Genomic DNA, 20,254 nt, shown 5'->3' on the forward strand with positions numbered 1-20,254 from the left:
TCCCCCTGCCCCAAGCATGTCCACAGCTAAAGGCTCAGAGCCTGATGCGCCCTGCTCCATGGCTGGGGGAGCCCGGGGGAGCCAGCGTGAGGAAGGGGCACTTCGGAGGGCTGCGAAAGAAACCAGGGTTCACTGGAGGCAGGGCAGCAGACTGTGCAAAGGCACAGAGGTGTGGGAAGGCAGAGTTTGGTGTCTGAAGGAGCAGAGGAATAAGGGGGCGGTCCCAAAGGCAGGAGAGGTGGGCAAAGGCTGGCCGAGGAGCCTGCACTCCGGAGACCTCAGTGGGCCCTGGCCATGGGACCCCTGCCTGAGCCATGGATGACACTGACAGACGAACCCAGTCCCTCAAGGGCCAGAGAGGTGAGGGCAGGGGTGCCACCGGCTCCCACTGTCCTGCGGCCTTTAAAGCTGAACCGTACTCACTAATAATCAGCGACACCACGTGCCTGCCTAGGGGCAGACCCAGCCCTGGGACTGGGGATCCCAAGGCATCTAGAACCTCTGGGCACTCAGCCCACCACAACACTACCGAGGTCAGCCTGTATTTTGTGAGCACCTGCCTTGTGACCACAGGGACTCAAAATAGTGTAAATGCCGCCCACAGCTGGGAGGAAAAGCCCCTTGGCCCCACGGCACAGTTAGGTGGTAAACCCCAGAACCTTCCACCGTGGGAGGCGCTGGGTGGCCCAGGCCCGAGCGGTCTGGCTCAGGCAGGGAGCTCCACAGTGATAATCTGGAGTTGGCGCCCCCTAAGGCCTGGTGTTCCTTCCAGCTCCATGGCCCAACCCCCCACTCCCCCCAAAGCCACAGCACTCAGCTCCCAGACCACAGCCCCCACTTGGGGCTGCTGTGGGGGGAGAAGCAGTGTTCCCCTTGGCCCCAGGCCCAGCGTTTGAAGCCTCAAACCTTCTGCCTGGAGCCTGAATGCCCCCTACGTCTCCAAACTCAGGCCCAAACCCAGCCTAGCTGACAGCCCGTGAGTGGCTGTGTGTAACTCGCCGACCAACAGCCCCTGGGCTGGGTGTTCCTCGCAGCTCCATGTGCCTCGTCTCTGAACCAGGGGCACTTGAGGCCGGGCCACCTGGGCTGTCTCCGCGGTGGCTGGTGGGCATGCCACCCTGACCCAAGGCATCCAGGGCGTGGGGTTGACCACAGTTATATCCTTGGCGACATGGACCATCTCTCAGGGGTGTCCTGGTCCTCCAGGACACCTTGACAGGTGAGGCATGGGGGTGGGTCCGGGTAGGTCTTGGCTCTGAGCGAGGTGGCCACAGCAGGCCCATGAGAGAATCCAGCGGGTCCCAGGGCCCTGGCACGTGGGGGCCCTTCTTGGCTCCTCTTGGTGATGATGAGACGACTCTCAGTAGCTCCGTCCTCTGGGGCTGAGGCACACGGAGCAAAGACGCGAGGTCGAGTAGGAAAGATCCTTTTATTGGGGTGGACACGGAGCACGCACTAGTCCATGATAAAATGACTTAAGAGAAAGATCCGGAAATGCCGACTTCTCCCCCTGGCACACATTCAGAGCAAAGCCTGGGCACGGAATAGGTCCCAGCCAAGTCTTTAAGGCCCGGACTGGAGAGTAGGAGCAGGGAGAAGGGCTCCCACCCATGCTGCCGGGCTACAGCAGGGCCCCGGCGCTAGACCCTTGCAGACACGCTCTGGTTTTTCCGGAGAACTGGGGTGGAGGGGGTGGGGGGCAAAAGGGGGATCTGGGAGGGGGGGTTGTGAATAACAATGTTGTTTTTTAAAAAGCATCTACCAACATCACACTACTGGGTCTGACGTCCCCTTTAACCATCGCTTGGTACATTTTACAGCATAAATAAAAACTCAAGGAAAATAAATACATCGGCTCCTATGAGGTTGGAAGTGGTATGGATGGTTGGGTGTGGGTGGGCCGGTGGGGGGGAGGGCGGGGGGCGCTTACACAAGGCGGGCGGGCGAGGAGCAGACAAGACAGGAGGCGCCTGTGGGGGAGTGAGTCTTAAGTGTCCTCGTGCATGTCCGGGCTGTCGGTCCGTGCGACCTTGCGGGGGGGCGCCGAGCTCTCACCCTCAAGGTCCACTTGCTCCTGGTCTCTCTTCTTGGCGGCGTTCTGTGAGGAAGGAGAAGGGGTGTAAATCTTCACTCAGGTGAGCCCCTGAAATCCTGTTGCTGGGCTGAAGTGGGGCAGTCAACCCAGGGCCCCCCCCGCCCGCCAGACCTCCCTCACTCAGCCACAGTCTTCGGGGCCACCGGCCTGAGACTGCCAGGCATTTCCTGGGCACTGTGAGGAGTCCCCACCGCTGGCAATGTCCCACACACCGTCCAAAATGCCTGGGGGTAAAAAGCACTCAGGAGCCACCCGGCAGGACGTTCATTGCCACAGAAGAGGAAAAGTGGGCCTGCGTGGGAAACTCTCCTTTTCCCCCCGGTGGAAAGCAAGGTCTGCGGGGTAGGGCAGGAGGACAAGGTGGGCTCAGCAGCTTTAGATTTTTTCTGAGCAGTCACTTCATCATGGGGGCCCCTCCAGCCTGGCCCAGAGCAGGTCACTGTCTGATGTTCAATGTTAGGCAAAAAAACCCCAAATGGACTATGATGCAGAACACATACACATCTGCATTCAAGAAAAAGAAAAAATGGGGGCACCTGGGTGGCTCAGGCGGTTAAGCATCTGCCTTCAGCTCAGGTCATGATCCCAGGGTCCTGGGATCGAGCCCCGTACCTGGCTCTCTGCTCAGCAGGGAGCCTGCTTCTCCCTCTCCCTCTGCCCCTCCCCCTGCTTGTGCTCTGTCTCCCGCTGTCTCTCTCTCTCTCTCAAATAAATAAAATCTTAAAAAAAAAAAAAGAAAAGAAAGAAAGAAAGGAAGGAAGAAAATGAAAAAATGTCCTGTCAGAAAGGCAGCCTCAGAGGGGAGATGGGGGTGCGGCTTCTCACTGCAACTACACCCATTTGTATCTCCTAGAATTGTCACCATGTGTACATTTCAGCATTGAACAAAGACTCTAGGTAATAACATACTGGTCTGTCTGCCGCCAGGGCCGCGCGGGCAGGCTGTGGGTAGCCTGGCCTCTGTGCTACCCGGGCCTCGGTGCCTCCTGACAAGCCCTGGCCCATCCCCGAGCACCAGAACCCTACGGCCTCCGCACAGCCGTGCACTCCTCTGAAATGCTTTTCCCTCCCCTGGATGGCCTGGCAAACTCCGATTCAGCCGTCAAACACCTGGTCTCCCAGCCACCTGTGTCCTTCCCCCACTTAGCGCCCCCCCCTGCTGGCCACCATGGTCCCCACGAGTTCTAGCACCTGACCCCACGTGCCTTACCTTTTTGTCCCATTGCTGATGTAAGTAGCGCAAAAGGATGTTTGTCTTTTCTGTCACAATGACTGAGGAGAAAAGGCAGAGAAAGTTGCAGGCAGAGGCTGCAGGTGACCCAGTCCCCACCCCGGCCTGCACTGCCCCTCCCAGGGCAGGCGCTCACCCCTCCCTGGTCTCCCACCCGTCTCTGCCCTGGGTGGCCTGGCTGGGGCTCCAAGTCTGCACCCCCAGCACAGGGGATTTCGGGAAGCCTAGTGTTTTTGCTCTGAAATACAAAGCTACTACCAGGGGCCCAAGCCCACTGCTCCACCTGGGCCCCTGCTTTCTTGGGAGAGACCAAATCTTCTGCCACATGTGGGAGTCCACCCCCAGGTGGGGGAATGAGCCCCAGCACACAGGTCCAGGCAGATCAGGAACCCAGATCTATACAGCTGTGCCCCAGTGACCACAGAACCCACCATGCAGGGTCCAGATAGCTTCTTCGTCACAATTAAAATAAAACACCACAACCACAATAACGCTGGGGTCCTCCTGCTCTGCAGGCTCTGTGTCTTTCTCTGCAGGCCCCTCCACCTGGTCGCCCCTACCTCCCTGAGCTGCCTACCCGAGGCTGGGCGGGATCCCCTCCCACAGTACAGTCGTCTTGGGGTCTGTGACATGGTGCTGGCAGGGGACACCCAAAATTATGGGAGATGAAGGGGAGAGGGCTGGTGAGCAGATGAGGGCTACGGAGGACCCCCTTGGGGCTGGATGTGGATGCCAGCATGTGGAGATTTGGAGGGTCCCAGAGCAAGCGAGGCTTTCCATTACTCCCAAGGGCTGGGTGCTGACTGGCATCCCCTGGGTCACCACCTACACTGCCCTGCGGCCCTTGCCCTCAGCAGCCAGGTTGAGACAGACTGACAGAGGCCACTTACTCTGTTCGGATGGGTACTCCCGCGTGGGCAGGTAGACTGAGGGACGTCGGTTCTGCAGGAGAGTTGGGAAGACATGGGTTAAGAGAGCCCGTAGGCTGACGAGGGCCCCCAACCCTTCAACTGGGCACCCACCCTCCAATGAAGATAGAACAATGTGTAAAGATGTCGGATGGGGCCGGGCTTGAAGACCAGCCTCTGTTCCTAGCAAGACCCTGATGGGGTGTACACATCACCCCCGTCCCCCTGGCAGCTCCCCGACCCCGTCCAGTGCCCGGAGCATGCACTCACCGAAGCTTTGCACACAGAGTCAGCATGAAATCGACTAAAATTGCTTTTGTTGTAGACAGGCAGTCCTTTCAAAAAATCTGCCTAGAAGACAGGGAAGATGGTAAGTGAGACCAGGCAGCAGGCCAGGCCGCCCCTGGAGTTCCCGTGAGACTGGGCTTCCAGGTTGACGTCCAGTTTCCGTCTCTGTGTTCTTTTAAGTTTTCCAGAACACACCTGTAAGTTGGCTACCTGATGTGCACCCTGGGATGACCAGGAAAAAGTAACTAGCCCTGGGAGAAGTGAGCGTTCTCTTTTGGGGTCCTCCCAACAGCCCTGTAACCAGGTAAAAGGTGGGACAACTGAGGCTCAGTGAGGACAGGCCATTTGGTTAAAGTCTGGAGCAAGCAGCAGGGTGGGAAGTCAGACCTGGGCCCAGACCTGCCCTCTACGCTTGCTGAATACTAAACTCCTGGTCTTGTTTCCATTTATCCATCTTGATAGAGACTTGGCTTGGGGAAAGACTCATTTACCCCAAAAAAACCCTGTGAGCCAGAGTGACAAGAAACAGGGGTGAGGGAGCAGGGGCCTGGGTGAAGAGGAGAGGGTGGCCGGGACACAGGGTGCCGCTCTACAGAAACCAGAGCTCGGGGCAACTGAGCTCCCAAGTTCTTTTTTTTTCTTTTTTCTTTTTCTTTTTTTTAGCTCCCAAGTTCTAAGAAAACTCAGAAATCCAAGTCTTAATGTGCCCTTGTCAGGTTTTTCAAGTTGGCTGGGCTTTTTAGAAAATGCTGTGTGGACCAGAGCAAACAGGTGTGTGAGCCGCTCCTGGGGCCCACTGACACGGAGGCTGCCCTGCGAAGGGAGACTGCCCTGTCCTTGGTGCGGAGCCTGGCCCCTCACCGGGACGGCCGGGTTTCACAGGCCCAGGCGGCTGCCGGGAGCCAGCAACAGAATTCATTCACAGGCCTGACTCGTCAAAAGTCCTTTTTCCTTGACACTCTGACCTGAGCTGGGCAAGAAAGGGCAAGGTTTTTGGAGGGGAAAGGCCCTGACTCTGGGAAGGAGGTGACTCTCAGCCGTAAGATGAGGGCAAGAAAGGCTGACGAGAGCCATGTCCACCTCAGGAAACTGAGGCACGAGAGCCTGAGGGATGCTCAGGGAGGAATGACGGCTGAGAGCTTCGGGTAGGGAGTGACTTCTCAGTAGAACAGGAGGGCAACGCTGTCATCAGGCCTGGAGTGGGGCATCTGGGGAGGGATTCCCCACGTGGCCCTCCAGGGGCTGGAGGGCTGGAGTCACTTCATAATAAAGATGAGGAAGTTGAGGCAGAAGGGTCACATGGTACTTGTCTGAGATCACCCAGCCCCAACAAGAAAACAAGGAAGCAGATTGAACCCAGGTTCACCCAACCTCAGAGGTCAAGCTCTTTGTGTTACATGCCAGGCCAGTGCCTCAGTTTCCCCGTCTGAAAACCAAGGGCCCAGAGCCCCTGCAGGCTACATTAACCCTGCTTTGGGAGATCCATCCCCATACCTGAGCCCAAGCTAAGCAACCTCAGGGAAGCAGCCCTTCAGGTGATCCCCCACCACCCTCTAGGGCAGGCAGGAACAGGTGTCCTCACCTCTGTGGGAATCAGCCCTTCCTCTACTGGGCCCTAGCAAGACCGTGGCAGTATGGACCAGCAAGGGAAGCTGGAATGTGGATGGGCCCCACTTCCACCCAGGAAGCGGCCCTCACATCTGTGTGATCTACTGCCCTGGAGATAGCTCAAAGCCCCTCAAACTTGCCTCGTCCATCCCAGGACCCCTGCCCCAACTCCACCTGACTATGGGGCCAGCTTCATCCATCCAGCAAGGCTTTCCTCAGGCTCCTACTATGTCACAGGCCCGGCACCAGGGCACTGGGGTAAGCCACAATGGAGCTGCTCTTGGCCCCGGGAAGCACCCCGTACACAAGGACACAGGTGTAAATCCAAGAGCTGTGCAGTGAATGCAGAGTGACCATGAAGACAGCGTGCTGTGAGATGACATGAGACCCAGAACAGCACTGGGGAAAGATGTGGCTGATCTGGAGGATCAGGAAGGGCTGCCCTGAGGTAATGATGCAGGCACGGAGACCTGAAGGGTGAGGAGGAGCTTCTGTTCCTGCTCAAACCCTTCCACAGGCCTGGCTCGACTTGGCCTATGCTGTCCTTCTCCCACAAACCCCCTCTGTCTCCGCTGGGGCTGTGCCATCCTCCCAGAATGCCCCTCCTTTCTCCCTGTGGGAAACACCCACCAACCTTTCCACCCAGCTCAAAATCCCCTTCTGCCTCTTTCCTCTCTCCACACCTTGGAAACCTCTGCCAGAGCCAAGATCACACCCCAGCGAGGTCATCTGTTTACACATCCACCTCCCTTGGACTGGCTCCTCCCTGAGGGCAGAGGGCAGGGCAGGGCTGTGTCAATCCTGGACCCCTGGCAGGGCTCATATGGAGCCAGGCGGCAGAATGGTGAGAGGTGCGGGAGCCCCACACCTGCACTCAATCCTGGCCGGGCCCCTCACTGGCTGTGTGACCTGGGGGAAGGGACCTCCCACCCTGGAAAGAGCTTCTCACAGAGCTCCCTTGAAGGCCAACTGTTAGCATCAATGCGTTTGTGCTGAATAAATGAATGAAGACAGTATGACCAGTACTTCCTGTCAGCTAAGCAGGAAAACGAGGCCTGAGACAAAGGGGAGAAATCCTCACTCCAGCCAGACAAATCCTAGCCACAGCTGGGCCCAGAAGCTGTCCACTGCCTCAGCAAACACTCACTGAACATGTGTGTGCCATCCCTGCACAGGCAGCCCACGAGTGACCCATCTAAAAGGAGATGAAAGGAAAAGGTGTGCCAAGAGGGGAGAGACAAAGGGCCTCCTGAAGTCAGGAAGGGCTCCTCTGAGGAGGTGATGTTCACAGGAAGAACATTCCAGGCAGAAGGAGCAGCAGGTGCAAAGGCCCTGGGGTAGAAGGGACTTAAGAGTATGAGGACATGAAAACAAGGCCAGTATGGCTGGAGCTTGCAGAGGGAGGAGTAAAGAGGGTAGAGATGAGGTCACAGAGGTGGACAGGGGCTTTGGGGGCTGAGGGGGAAGCTGGGGTTTCATCTGGGTTACAAAAAGCCCCTAGAGTATCTCATATGCTAGAAAGTGGTATAATGAGATTTACATTTTAAATTACAAGCTCCCTCTGGTTTCCAGGTGAATTACAGACTGCCAACAGGGCAGGATGGAGGTAAGGAGACTGGGGCGGTGACTGGGGCAGGCATCCAGGCAGGAGCTGGCAGTGCCTGGACCAGGGTCGGCAACTGTGGATGAATTCACCATGCATTCTAGAGGCAAAGCCATCAGAACTTCTTATGGACGGGACATAGGGGATGAGACTGCAGCAATGAATCAAGGACAACACCCAGGCTTAGGGACCCACATGCTAAGAACCCACTTTCCCATCTCCTTCTTTTGCCTATCCCCCACCACATACCATGAGCTATAGGCTGTGGGCTGGGACCCTGGGTCCAGCAACAATGGGGCTTTGACTTGCCCTGACAAAAGCTTGCATCACCCGTCAGTTCTGGGGATGCCAAATAGTGGGGGATGGGGGGGCCTTGAGCACAACTCTGATGCCAAGTCACCATCCCACTTTACAGGGTCGGGGACAGAACCCCAAAGAACCATTATAGCCAAATCCCAGGATGAGCAAGTGGCCCAACCAGCTGGCATTATTCCCACTTAAAGATGAGAAGCCAGCTGGGAAAAGATGCCACCAGCCCCAAGTCACCCAGCTCATCTGTTGATGAGCTGTGAACTGTCCTAAGCCCTTCATGACATCAGTTCTCTGAACTGCCACAACCTTATCAGGTCTGGACTATTGCTGCTACCTCCATTTAACAGGGAAGGGGGCTGGGGATAAGAGAGACGAAGCTGCTCTGTCCTAGGGGCAGGTCGGGCCCGGAATGCTGGGGGTGGGATCAGGGCTCTGGGGGACCTGAGCAGTTGTGATGTCGCACTTCCTTTGGCGACAAAGCCCCACATGTCACGATGTCAAGCCCCCTCCCCCGCCCCAACGCCCAGGCCGGGCTCCCAAACCCTCCTGAAGTAGAGAGACCCAGGCTCGGCATGCCGAGAACGAGGCCTGAAATGGGGGTCTCGGGGACCCCACCCCCACCCATTTCCGGCGGAGCAGCGACCCGGAAATGAATGGATTGTCAGGGCCTGGAAGCCTAGATGGGGTCAGGGGTCGGAGAGAAGGCGCCGGGGAAGGGTCAGCAGGAAGCTCACAGCAGGGTCCCGAGGTTGAAGGTTATAGGGCAGAGCGAGGGGCGGGGCGGGGCCTGAAGGGGCCGGGCAGGGAGGTGAGGGGCTTCAGGGATTACTAGAGGTGGGTGGGCCCGCGGCGCCATTTTGTCGAACGGAGGGGGAGTACGGGCCCAGCAGCCTCTCTCACCATCTTCTGTTCCCTCCGTCGCTGCCTCAGCCACCGCCTCAGCAGCCGCCGCCGCCACCACAGCCGCCTTCTTAGCCGCCGCCGCACAGTAACTTCCAGCCACGGCACAGCCCACACTGATGGCGCCACCGCCCCCCGCTCATTGGCCGGCCCTCTAGCCCCGCCCCCAGAATAGCGGCCTCTGCGCGCTCCCATTGGCCAGACCCCGCTAAGTCACGCGTCCATTGGGCACCACACCCCCTCCCTTCGTGGTCAAGTTCGGTTGAGGAAGCAAAACCCCGCCCGGGAATTGGAAGCGAAGGCAGCAAAATCCGGAAGTGGGCGGAGGCCATGCCCTTGAAGCCTCTTGGGATTTGTAGTTCACAACTCCGGGAGGTTCCGGAGATCTCTTTTTCTAGTGTTTACTTCACTTTTTAATATGGTGTCTCAAGGAGTTTCCACAGCAGTCCCGGAAGAGAGGGACCTACCGTAACACCCCCAGCATCCTCTCCAGGGTCCTAACCTTAGGTGTCGGCATATCTAAACTGCTCTGCACTTACTGCTTCCTATCTTTGAACTGACAGCTCAGATTCTCTTGTTCATATGCCCCCGTGGCCCCCCAGTCCCCCAAGGATCCAGTCCCATCCCCTTGGCCCCGAATTTTGAGACCCTCCGGCCTCTCTCATCCACCTTTTATCCTGACCCCTGGGTCTAATCCTTTCTCCCTTTGGGCCCTCCCAGGCCCTGTTACGTCTTTCAGGAAGACTTCTCTGACTACATTCTTCCCAAGTGCAAGCCAGGTGAAACTTCTTCCGGGCTCCCACAGCCCTTACGATCCTCCTCTCAGCCCTGACTCCGCTGTCTCCAAACTGCCTGGGTACAAATCAAGTGCTCCTCCCCTCGGCACCCAGTACATAGGAAGTACTCAGCGGGGGCGCCCGGGTGGCTCAGTCGTGAAGCGTCTGCCTTTGGCTCAGGTCATGATCCCGGGGTCCTGGGATCGAGCCCCGCATCGGTCTCCCTGCTCTGCGGGAAGCCTGCTTCTCCCTCTCCCACTCCCCCTGCTTGTGTTCCCTCTCTCGCTGTGTCTCTCTCTGTCAAATAAATAAATAAAATCTTAAAAAAAAAAAAAAAAGTACTCAGTAGTACTAGGTGAAAGCTACTGAGTATTATTATTCCAACAATGCAGCAAAGGAGAAATAAGCACCTCATCTCCTAGGAGCCAAATGAGCTTCAGAGGGCTAAGGCCTTGCTCAAGGTCACACAACCCATCCCCAAGGAGCAGGAGGATTCAAACCCTAACTCCCCACAAGCCTTCCCAGACCTGTGAAAAATAATGACATATATAAGACAAATGGAAATTTGAACATTTATTAGACAATATTAAGGAATTGTTAACCATTTTTTAGGGGTGAAAAGTTTTGTGATTATGTTTTAAAGAGTCCTGTTCTTGGAGAGATGCATTCTGAAATACAGAAGAAATAACCCAATGCCTGAGATTTGCTCCCAAATAACACAGGAGGGGGCAGGTGGGTTGTGGGTAATTGGTGGTCAGAGCTGTGTACTGAGTACACAGGGTTCACTGTGGACTATTGCCGTATGTTCGACATTCTTCCTAATTCAATAGCGTAGAAAGGGACTAGGCAAGGTCTGACTTCCTACTCCCACTCTCAGTCCAACCCCAGACATTCCCCCGGGGGGCCGACTCCACAATTTGAGGAGCGCTCATGTCTGAGTTGTCCCGGCTCCCCATAAAAACAACGGCAGGAGAGGTCCCAGGAGAGAGAAATGCTCTAATGGGGGTCCTGCCGGCAGCTTCGCGCTCCTTAATGGCTCAGCGACTTGCGGCCTTTGTGCATGCGGCGAAGGATGACCTGGACGCCGGACGGTGTGCTCAGGCGCCGGATCCAGCCGTGTTTGTGCTTGCGTTTGATGTTGCTCGGCTGATACTCGTTTCCACGCGCCTTTCCCCGGGTCTGCTGTGTGGCGAGGAGTCCCCAGGAGTCGGGGAGCCCCAGCCAGGCGCGGGGCTGGAGCCACCTGCGGGGGGAAGAGAGATGGCGAGGAAGGTCAGAGGGGGCACTCTGTGACTTCGGCGTGACGTCCCACCACTCTGAGCCCAGCTCCCCTATCCGTGCCGGGACGGAGCCTGGGCTCAAGGAGCGGCTCCATCAAGGCGCAAGGCGTTGGCAAGTCATATTGTCAGTAAACAGGTGACACCAGCCCCCGACACCGCCCTTATTTCCAGATTTGGGGAAGGGACCCCGTGAGGATTCACCTAACGCGACCCAACTGGCGACCCACGGATCCGATCAAGAAAGCCATGTCCAGCCGCCGGTCGCGACGTCCCCACGCCCGCTATTCCAAAGCGAATAGGCTCTGCAGCTGCGAACGAAACTTCTGGGAAATGTAGTTTCTCCTTCGGCGGGAGGCCGCGTGGCCTCCGGGTCCTCCTGGAGTGGTAGTTCTGCGCCTGCGTCCCATCCGCAGGAGCGTCCTTACCTGCAAGGGAGTGTAGTTCCTCATGTGGGCCAGCAGGTGGCAGGCGAACGGCACCTCTTTGGCATGCGCGTGCGTACAAGACGTTGTGTTCCGGGGTCCTCTGGGAGCTGTGGTTCCTTCTCTCGTCGACCTGCAGAGGGTGCCCGGAGGTGACCGTGGCGCAGCTGGTGGCAGCCTCAGAAAACGGCTGGTCGATCCTCCTTCCCCCAGCAGGAGGCAGGCAGATGGCACACAGCTGGCTGGCAGCTTTTCTCTGGGCCCAGCCAAGTCTCTGTTCCTTGGCGGGGAGCCCAGGAGACCTAAGTTGGAGTTGCCTGGCTGTCCTTGGGGTGGTCCCTCCTCCTCTCGGGGATTCAGTTTCTCAATCTAAAACTCATGTGTTTCAAGCTTGCCCTTGGTGGTACCTCCATTCTGGCCCTAGAAAAAATTTTCTAATACTCAGATCTGAGCCCCTTCCCTTCTCTCTCAGCGTCTATGGTGCTCGTTTCCCCAGGGAAAATATTCAGCTCCTCTGGCAAGCATATGAAGCCCTCCATACACACACACACACACCCTCTAAAATTTCAGCCACACCCGTCTATGCCTGATGTTCTACTCATCTTCCCCCCCCACACACACTCACTTTTAAAATCCTCGGATATTTTCCTCTCCCCCAGCCCCATCCCTCCCTTTGGCCCAACCATGTCCCCATATGACTCTCCCCAGACTCTCCCAAAAGCCCAGGGGCTCCTCAAGGGCTAGGCTTGTGGCTAAGTCCCTGCAGGAACCCCAGAATCTCCCAGCTTGGAAGGCGGGGGGTGGGGGGGGCGGGAGAAGGGGACTGTTTACTGCATGAATCAACTGAAGTCTCCCAGGAGCATCCTGAGTGGGCAAGAGTGGGAGGTGGGACCTAATTCAGCTCTGGCAGCAAATTCCAGGAGATGGGAGTGGGCAAGGAATGGTTAACCCCTTGTCTTCTGAAGCCCATCCTACCTGCACCATCACTTAGCAAACCAGTATGGTATTATACTACTAAACCAGTACAATAATAATGTCAATAATGTATTGAACACGTATCATTCTGGGTGTTTTTACCTGCATAGCATACTCACAGGGGATTAATTTCATAGAGAAATAAGTGGAGTCTCAGAGAAACGGCTTGCCCAAGGTCACATATCAACAAAGGGAAATGTAGTTTGAACCTTGGGATCTCTGATTCTAGCTGGGACCACAGAGTCACCGGTTAGATTGGCCGGCGGTTAAACTGGCCTGTCTGTGAAACTCCAATTCCCTAATTATTCATAGCTTCAAGTCGTCCGTTTAAAGGTTTAACGAATAACAATTTCCAGGACTTGATATCACATAGCCGTGGTTTTAAGTCCCACCTCTGCCCCGCAGTCCCCCAGCTTGCCTTGTGACTTTGTGCCCTTTATGAGCCTCAGTTTCCCTACCCGGAATTGGAAAGATCTGGGAGTCTCTAGAACAGAAAGGTCACAGAGAGAGGACCATGGGGGTCCCATTTGGAGGATACAAGGCTGTTCGGAGGCAGGGGCTAGACGAGGGGATCCTATTCGTAGTAAGGGGCTCCGGCTGCTACCTCCCCGGAGCTCCGCAGACCCCAGTTTGGGACCCCTTCTTGGCCCTGGGCCAGGCCCAATCCCTCCCTCCTCCTCGGTAAGCCCCAGAAGGGGGTGGGGCTGCTGCTTCCTGAGCCCGCCTTCATTCCGGAGCTACCGCCTATGATTGGTAATCTAACTAGGCCAGGTCATTTCATAGCTCTGATTGGTCTAGACGGCCGTCCGTCGGCATACGGCCCCTCCCCCCGGGGAGAGACTTAAAGGGCCGGCTCTCTCGGCGGCCGCGGGATGCCCCCGCGCTGACCGCCGTGGGCCCGAGCCCGCCCGCGTAGACGCGCCGGGCCGACCCCGTGCCACCATGTAAAACGGCGCCGCAGGCGGACGCTGGCTTCTCCGCCCGGGACCCCTCCGCCCTGCCCCGGGCTACAGGGCCCTCGATGAGGTGAGCGGGGAGTGGGCTCTGGGAGGGGGACATCGAGGTCCCCGGGGCTTCCACTTCGGAAGGGGGTGTGCACAAAGCCAGTGCTCGGGCTCTTAGGAAACCGCGGAGCCCCAGTGGCTTCGACCCCGCCGCAGGGCTTACTAGCACCTGAGAGGCAGGGATCTGGCTCTCTGGGGAGGGGACCTGGCGTGGCGCATCTGCGTCCCCCTCTGCAATCCGGGGTTGGGATTCCACTGGAGTGGGGGGACGCGACCTGCTTCCCCTCTATCAGCAAGTACGGGCCATCGGAGGCCGTGCCTTCAGCATGTCTTATCCCCGCGGCGCCCAGGATGGGGACGGGGGAGGGGTTGGTCCCATCTCCAGGCCCTAGACAATGGGGGTGCGCTGCACGGGTATCCCCCTTGAGTTATGTAACTGCCTGTGGTTGCCATGGACACGGGGGGGGGTGGCCCAGGGAGCAGGATAGAGGACCGGAGGCCCCCAGGGAGGGCTTTACCTTCTCCATCCTCATCTCCACCTTTGGGGATTGTGTGTCAGACCCCCAGAAGTCAGGGTACTGACGAGGGTACAGACTGGGCTTCAGCTTGCCCGTCTGTGATATAGACCCAGTCTGGGTCTTGCGGAGCTGGACAAGGCCTTCTGGAGCTCAGTCCCTAACCCCCTCTCCCAGGGCCTCACCTTTCAGGAGCCAGGTTCAGAGGCCTGGATGGGGGCTCGTTGGAATCTGCACCTTTTTAGATGCCTTCTGAGGCAGTCAGAATGTGCCCATTTGGTGAAAGTAAGTTAAATGAGAATGTGTGCAGGAATGAATGGATGGATGAATGAATGAATGGGTTATGGAAGCCATAGCTGTTATAACCCTGAGCTGCGGGGGGGGGAGGGGGGGAGGGCTCATTTGCCACAATGTCCCCTCCTCCCAAGAAGCAGCCCTGGACTATACCACCTTTCCTATGGACCCCTCTTGGGGTCAGCCATAGCCAGGTCCTTCTCTCTAGGATAGACTAGGCTAGCCAGGAGGGTAGCCGACCACCATGCGGGCACTGACCAGACAGACAGACAAAACATCTTGGTGCTTGGCTAGCTCTGGCCCTCCAAAAACTAGAGCCCAGAAGAGGCCTCCTAGTTCAGCTCACCTGACGCAGGTGCAGGGAGTGGGTGCTGTGGGGGTGGAGGGCTCCTCGTTTAGATGGCCCCTGAGATGGTTGTGCCCCCTCTTGCAGGACACACCATGCTGACTGGGGTGACCGACGGGATCTTCTGCTGCCTGCTAGGCGCACCGCCCAACGCAGTGGGGCCGCTGGAGAGCGTCGAGTCCAGTGATGGCTACACCTTTGTGGAGGTCAAGCCTGGCCGTGTGCTGCGGGTGAAGCATGCTGGGCCTGCCCCAGCCCCCAACCCACCTCCACCACGGCCAGATACTGCCCAGGGGGACCAGTCTGGCTTGGTCCGCTGCCAGCGCCGAATTACCGTGTACCGCAACGGGCGGTTACTGGTGGAGAACCTGGGCCGGGCACCTCGAGCTGACCTCCTGCATGGGCAGAATGGCTCCGGGGAGCCGCCGGCCGCCCTAGAGGTGGAGCTGGCCGACCCAGCGGGCAGCGAGGGCCGCTCAGGCTCAGGCAGTGCTGGGAGTGGCAGCGGCGGGCGCCGGCGGCGAGCCCGGCGCCCCAAGCGCACCATCCACATTGACTGTGAGAAGCGCATCACAAGCTGCAAAGGTGCCCAGGCCGACGTGGTGCTCTTTTTCATCCACGGTGTTGGCGGCTCCCTGGCCATCTGGAAGGAGCAGCTGGACTTCTTTGTGCGCCTGGGCTATGAGGTGGTGGCACCCGATTTGGCCGGTCACGGGGCCAGCTCGGCACCTCAGGTGGCCGCAGCCTACACCTTCTATGCGCTGGCAGAGGACATGCGTGCCATCTTCAAGCGTTATGCCAAGAAGCGAAACGTGCTCATTGGGCATTCCTACGGGTGAGCCAATGCTGGGGTGGGGATAGGGGTGAGAGATGGGGGTAGCAGGGACTGGACACCCAATCGCCAAACGCTGACTTCTCTCCTTGAAAACTCTCATTAACGTCTGTAACAAGATAGGGATTCCCGCCACCACTGCTATCATTATGTATTCTTTTATTTATTTATTTTTTTAAAGATTTTATTTATTTTTTGACAGAGACAGACACACAGAGAGGGAACACAAGCAGGGGGAGTGGGAGAGGGAGAAGCAGGCTTCCTGCTGAGCAGGGAGCCCGATGCGCAGCTCGATCCCAGGACCCTGGGATCATGACCCGAGCCAAAGGCAGACACTTAATGACTGAGCCACCCTGGCGCCCCTCATATTCTTTTAAAGCAGTGTTTCTCAGTCCCAGCACTGCTGACATTTTGGATTAGATCATTCCTCTCTTTGAGGGGCTTTCATGTGCACTGTAGGATGTTTAGCAGCATCCCTAGCCTCTACCCACTGGTTGCCCCTGGCACAGTGGCCTAGTGATGGTCATGACAATCAAAAGATGTCTTAAAAAAAAAAAAAAGTGTCTTCAAATATCGCCACAGGTTCCCTGGCAGTCTGAATCATCCCTGGCTGAGAACCAGAGTCTTTAAGTTCAAAAATCAGTTGCTCTGGAGATCCCAAGGCCTCCAAGGAAGAGCTGATTAGAATCCTATAAAGTCTTTTTACAAGGGCCCGGGTTGCTGTAATTCACTCCCACTTAAAGGGGTGATACATAATACCATCTAGCATTTAGGTGAGTGCCCACTGCATTGAAGACTGGGCCTGGGTGCCTGATCACTGCCAAGTGGTACCACTCTCTTTTACCCAGGAGGAAAGGCAGGATCTGACCAGCCTAGTTTGAGAACCACTGTTTTAGTGGTGTGGCCCATGCAATTAGACAAGAGAAAGAAACGTTACATATGTTTCAGAAAGAAAGGAAGCCAGGCTGGGAAGTAACATGGCTCCTATTTGTTTATATAACACCCCCAAAAGGGGATGCTTATGCTAAATGTTTCCTTCAATTAAATGAGCACCCATCTGTGGTAGTTCCTGTGACCTCATAGCAATGCTATGAGGACAGCCCGGTTACTATTCCACAGATGTGGAGACGGAAGTTCAGAGAGGTCAGGCCATCTGCCCAAAGGCACACACAGAGTCACTGGTACAGTTAAGTCCAACTGACTCTTGCTTGTACCCTGTTCCTCTTTACAGCTAGGGTTGGCAAATTTTTTCTTAATGGGCCAGATAGTAAATATCTTACGTTTCTAGGACATATGGTCGTCTCTGCTGGAGCTTTACAACTCTACTGTCATAGCAAAAAAGCCCCCATAATTGTAAACAAATGGGCGTGGCTGTATTCCAATAAAACTTTATTTACTAAATAACTTACACATTTACAAAATGGTAAACTCAGTTTACAAAAACAAATGGCTAGCCCACAGGCCATCGTTTGCCAAACGAACCCGGCTTTAGAGAGAATGAGGAGCTGGACTGTGGGGGCTCTTCAGGCTGCACCTTGCCACCCTGCATAAGGCAGGCTGATGTGCCATGCCCAGAGGCTGGAGAAAGAGGATCCTTACAGGGAAAGGATGCACAGGAAACAGGGACCTTCTCTGGGAAACCAAAGAGTAGCAGTCTAACTGGATTGCTTTCTTAACACTTGGCAATAAGTAATTCTTACCCATTTGGGGGTCATGGCGGCTTTGAGGATCTGATGAAAGCTCTGGATTTGGATCTTCTCTCCAAAAAGAAGGGGGAAAAATCACTGTTAACACACACATAGTCCTCTAGTTTGGGGGCCCTCAAGATGCCCCCCCATCCCTCACTCCCATCCAGTGCCCGTGGGCCCCAGGGGAAGAATGTTGGCCTTCAAGGACTTGTCTCTGGGTGAGGGGAGGGCATTAACTCCCTCACTGCCTGGATCCTGCTGACCACCCCCCTTCCACCCTCCCCGCCACCCACCTACCCACTGGCAGTGTCTCCTTCTGCACGTTCCTGGCACATGAGTACCCAGACCTGGTGCACAAGGTGATCATGATCAACGGCGGGGGCCCCACAGCACTGGAACCCAGCTTCTGTTCCATCTTCAACATGCCCACGTGCGTCCTGCACTGCTTGTCACCCTGCCTGGCTTGGAGCTTTCTCAAGTGAGTCACCCCAGCCCTGGCGGACCCTGGGCATCTCTGAGTTGGGTGGGAGGGGAGGCCGTGTTGCTGCTGGGACGGGCATTGGAGGCGCCCCTGGGAGCCGGGCTGGCACGAGGCCTCCAGGAGTGCGTCCCCACCACCAGGGCTGGCTTCGCCCGCCAAGGAGCCAAAGAGAAGCAGCTACTGAAGGAGGGCAATGCATTCAACGTGTCATCCTTCGTCCTGCGAGCCATGATGAGTGGCCAGTACTGGCCTGAAGGTGACGAGGTCTACCATGCTGAGCTCACTGTGCCCGTCCTGCTCGTTCATGGCATGCACGACAAGTTTGTGCCGGTGGAGGAAGACCAGCGCATGGCCGAGGTAGGGCCTTGGCACCTGAGCCCCCCCCCCCATTCCCTGCTCACGTGCTCCAGGGGGATTCTGCCTTGTGCTCCCAGGGAAGGGAGAGCTTAGATTGAGAGTGCAGTCCAGAACGTGGGGCTGCCCTGGACAGGTGTCAGGATTGGGTGCTTTCCCCACTGCACATAAAAGGTGCTCTGCAGAGCTGGGATTTGTATAATGACCAGGGATGCAATACGTAATTCTGGGAGAGGGTGGGCCAGAGGATCTTTAGATCAGACACTACCGAGAAAGGGTCTTGGGATCCTTAGCACTTGGAATAGCTCAGGACCAGTAGTTCTTAACCAGCAAAGATTCTGAGCCCCGGGGGGACATTGGAAATGTCTGCAGACTTTTTTGGTTGTCATGTATGGGGAGGAGGGGCTTCTGATATCTGGTGGGTGGAGGCAGGGATGCTGCTCAGCATCCTGTAATGAACAGAATGATTCTATGGCAAAGAATATTCCCACCCCAGGTGTCAGTAATGCCAAGGTTGGGAAGCCTGGCATGAGAGACCTTGTCTTGGCATGAGAGACCTTGTCTTTCTATCTCCGTGATTCTCACCCAGCTGTGAATTTGATCCCTAGGGATATTTGGCAATGTCTGGAGACATAATAAGTTGTCGCACTGTGGGGTGAGGGGCGTGGGTCACTGCTACTGGCATCTGGTGGGTCAAGGCCAGGGATGCTGCTCAACATCCTGCAGTACACGGGACAGCCCCCACCATAGAGAATGATCCTGCCCTATATGTCAGTAGTGCTGGGGTTGAGAAATCCTGCTCTGGACGTATTGTTGCCACGTCATAAATGTTGAATGAATATTGAGTTGAGCTCCATTGGGGCAACAGGCTATCCTCCAGCGCCCCCTTGGCTGGAAGTAGAGGGATGAAGGGTAGACCACAGGAGGGACTTCCTAAGGCTGCAGGCCTGGTGTGGATGGGCTTGGGTGTCCCAGGGCAGCCTGCCTTTGCCACGCTGAGCCTGTTCCCCCCCCGCCCTCCTCCGCAGATCCTGCTGCTGGCTTTCCTGAAGCTCATTGATGAAGGCAGCCACATGGTGATGCTGGAGTGTCCGGAGACGGTCAACACGCTGCTCCACGAATTCCTGCTCTGGGAGCCCGAGCCCTCGCCCAAGGCCCTGCCCGAGCCCCTGCCCGCGCCCCCAGAAGAGAAGAAGTAGCCGCTGGGCCGGCCGGGCATCGCTTGGTAAGCCGAGGAACAGCAGGAGGAAGCCAGGAGCCGCCCCTCGTCCGCAGCGCGGACCACCTGGGCGGGCCGTTCGCTCTGGTGGGCGGAGTCAGGTCAGGGAGACGCCCCCAGGCCGCCTGGGTAGGGCCTGGCATTCGCCGGAGCCAAGTGGATACACCGCTCTCCGCTTCCATCCTGCCGGACCCATCGGTGTTTTGGGGCCGGAGCCGGAACCCCCGTGGAGGATGACCTTGTACAGAAGCCCCTGCCCCTCAACGCCACGGCCGAGGCAGGCCCCCCACCCCGCTCTCTGTCTTCCGTGTCAGCCGTGCTTGATCCTGGGACCCTCCGGGGGCCCCGCCTCATTGCCCGAGACCTTCCCCACCCCCATTTCTTGGCGCTGGGAGCTACTGTTGCCCAAGTGGGGGGGGGGGGGAGGGGGAGGGGGGCTGGCGCCACCGAACCTGCACATCTCAACTTGTAACTCAATAAAAAGAAGTGACAATCTGAGTCTCCGGACCTGTGCTGGGTGACGGCAGGGCAGGGTCGTCCTGAGCCTCAGTTTCCCAGTGTGCAGACTGGGCTGATGCGGGCGCCAACCCCTCAGGGCTGACTTGCGGAGAAGTGAGGGCGTTGGCCTTCCAGGCTTGCTTGCCGAGTTCTCCCTCCCTCCCTCAGAATGCAGGGGCTGCTTGGGCAGTATTCCCAGAGCAGAGGCAGATGGTGAGCTCCGGGTCCCTGGAAGGCAGGAAGCCGTCCAACTGAGGTTCATACAGGGGTTAAGGGGAGGATCAGTAAATGTTGCATGGGTCGGAGCTGCCATAATTGAGTGCCGCCTGTATACAAAGCCCTGTGCCAAGTGCCTGATGCTGTCGGTTCATTGAATCCCTTTTATCCCATGCCACTCAGTGAGTTGGTACCTCTTACTATCCCATTGTATCTTTCAACCTGGTTTAAGGTCACTTTTGCCATGAAGATAGTTTTTGTTTGTTTTTGAAGCAGACGAATCTGCCTTTCTTGTCTGGCAGAAGGATCTCCTGACCTAAGGCCATGCTCTTACTCCTCTAAATTTTTTAATGTATGTATCTCAAGGTACACCTCTGGCTTGTGTGAACGGTGAGGGGAGAGCACTGTC

General features: G+C 56.9%; 3 protein-coding genes across 4 annotated transcripts; 1 reads left to right on the plus strand and 2 right to left on the minus strand.

Moving 5' to 3' along the window:
* Positions 1–1,410: 1,410 nt before the first annotated feature.
* Positions 1,411–9,074, minus strand: DDA1 (DET1 and DDB1 associated 1). The gene is made up of 5 exons (XM_036118864.2): positions 8,946–9,074; positions 4,505–4,585; positions 4,217–4,268; positions 3,306–3,367; positions 1,411–2,098 (listed from the first exon to the last, which is right to left on the minus strand). The coding sequence occupies exons 1-5, from the start codon at positions 8,946–8,948 to the stop codon at positions 1,988–1,990; spliced, it is 309 nt and encodes a 102-aa protein (XP_035974757.2). The 5' UTR covers positions 8,949–9,074; the 3' UTR covers positions 1,411–1,987.
* A 1,207-nt stretch (positions 9,075–10,281) lies between these two features.
* Positions 10,282–11,431, minus strand: MRPL34 (mitochondrial ribosomal protein L34). Its single transcript, XM_036118865.2, has 2 exons — positions 11,203–11,431; positions 10,282–10,964 (listed from the first exon to the last, which is right to left on the minus strand). The coding sequence occupies exons 1-2, from the start codon at positions 11,247–11,249 to the stop codon at positions 10,751–10,753; spliced, it is 261 nt and encodes an 86-aa protein (XP_035974758.1). The 5' UTR covers positions 11,250–11,431; the 3' UTR covers positions 10,282–10,750.
* A 1,801-nt stretch (positions 11,432–13,232) lies between these two features.
* On the plus strand, positions 13,233–19,426 carry ABHD8 (abhydrolase domain containing 8). Of its 2 annotated transcripts, none has more exons than XM_036118863.2 (5): positions 13,233–13,424; positions 14,645–15,392; positions 17,385–17,555; positions 17,699–17,915; positions 18,941–19,426. In XM_036118863.2, the coding sequence occupies exons 2-5, from the start codon at positions 14,653–14,655 to the stop codon at positions 19,109–19,111; spliced, it is 1,299 nt and encodes a 432-aa protein (XP_035974756.1). In that variant the 5' UTR covers positions 13,233–13,424; positions 14,645–14,652; the 3' UTR covers positions 19,112–19,426. The 2 variants fall into 2 exon arrangements, with proteins under 2 accessions (XP_035974756.1, XP_035974755.1); XM_036118862.2 differs by lacking the exon at positions 13,233–13,424 and adding an exon at positions 13,889–14,202.
* Positions 19,427–20,254: the final 828 nt, after the last annotated feature.

This window comes from Halichoerus grypus, chromosome 1 (genome assembly GCF_964656455.1).
Source record: "Halichoerus grypus chromosome 1, mHalGry1.hap1.1, whole genome shotgun sequence".
Taxonomy (NCBI): domain Eukaryota; kingdom Metazoa; phylum Chordata; class Mammalia; order Carnivora; family Phocidae; genus Halichoerus; species Halichoerus grypus.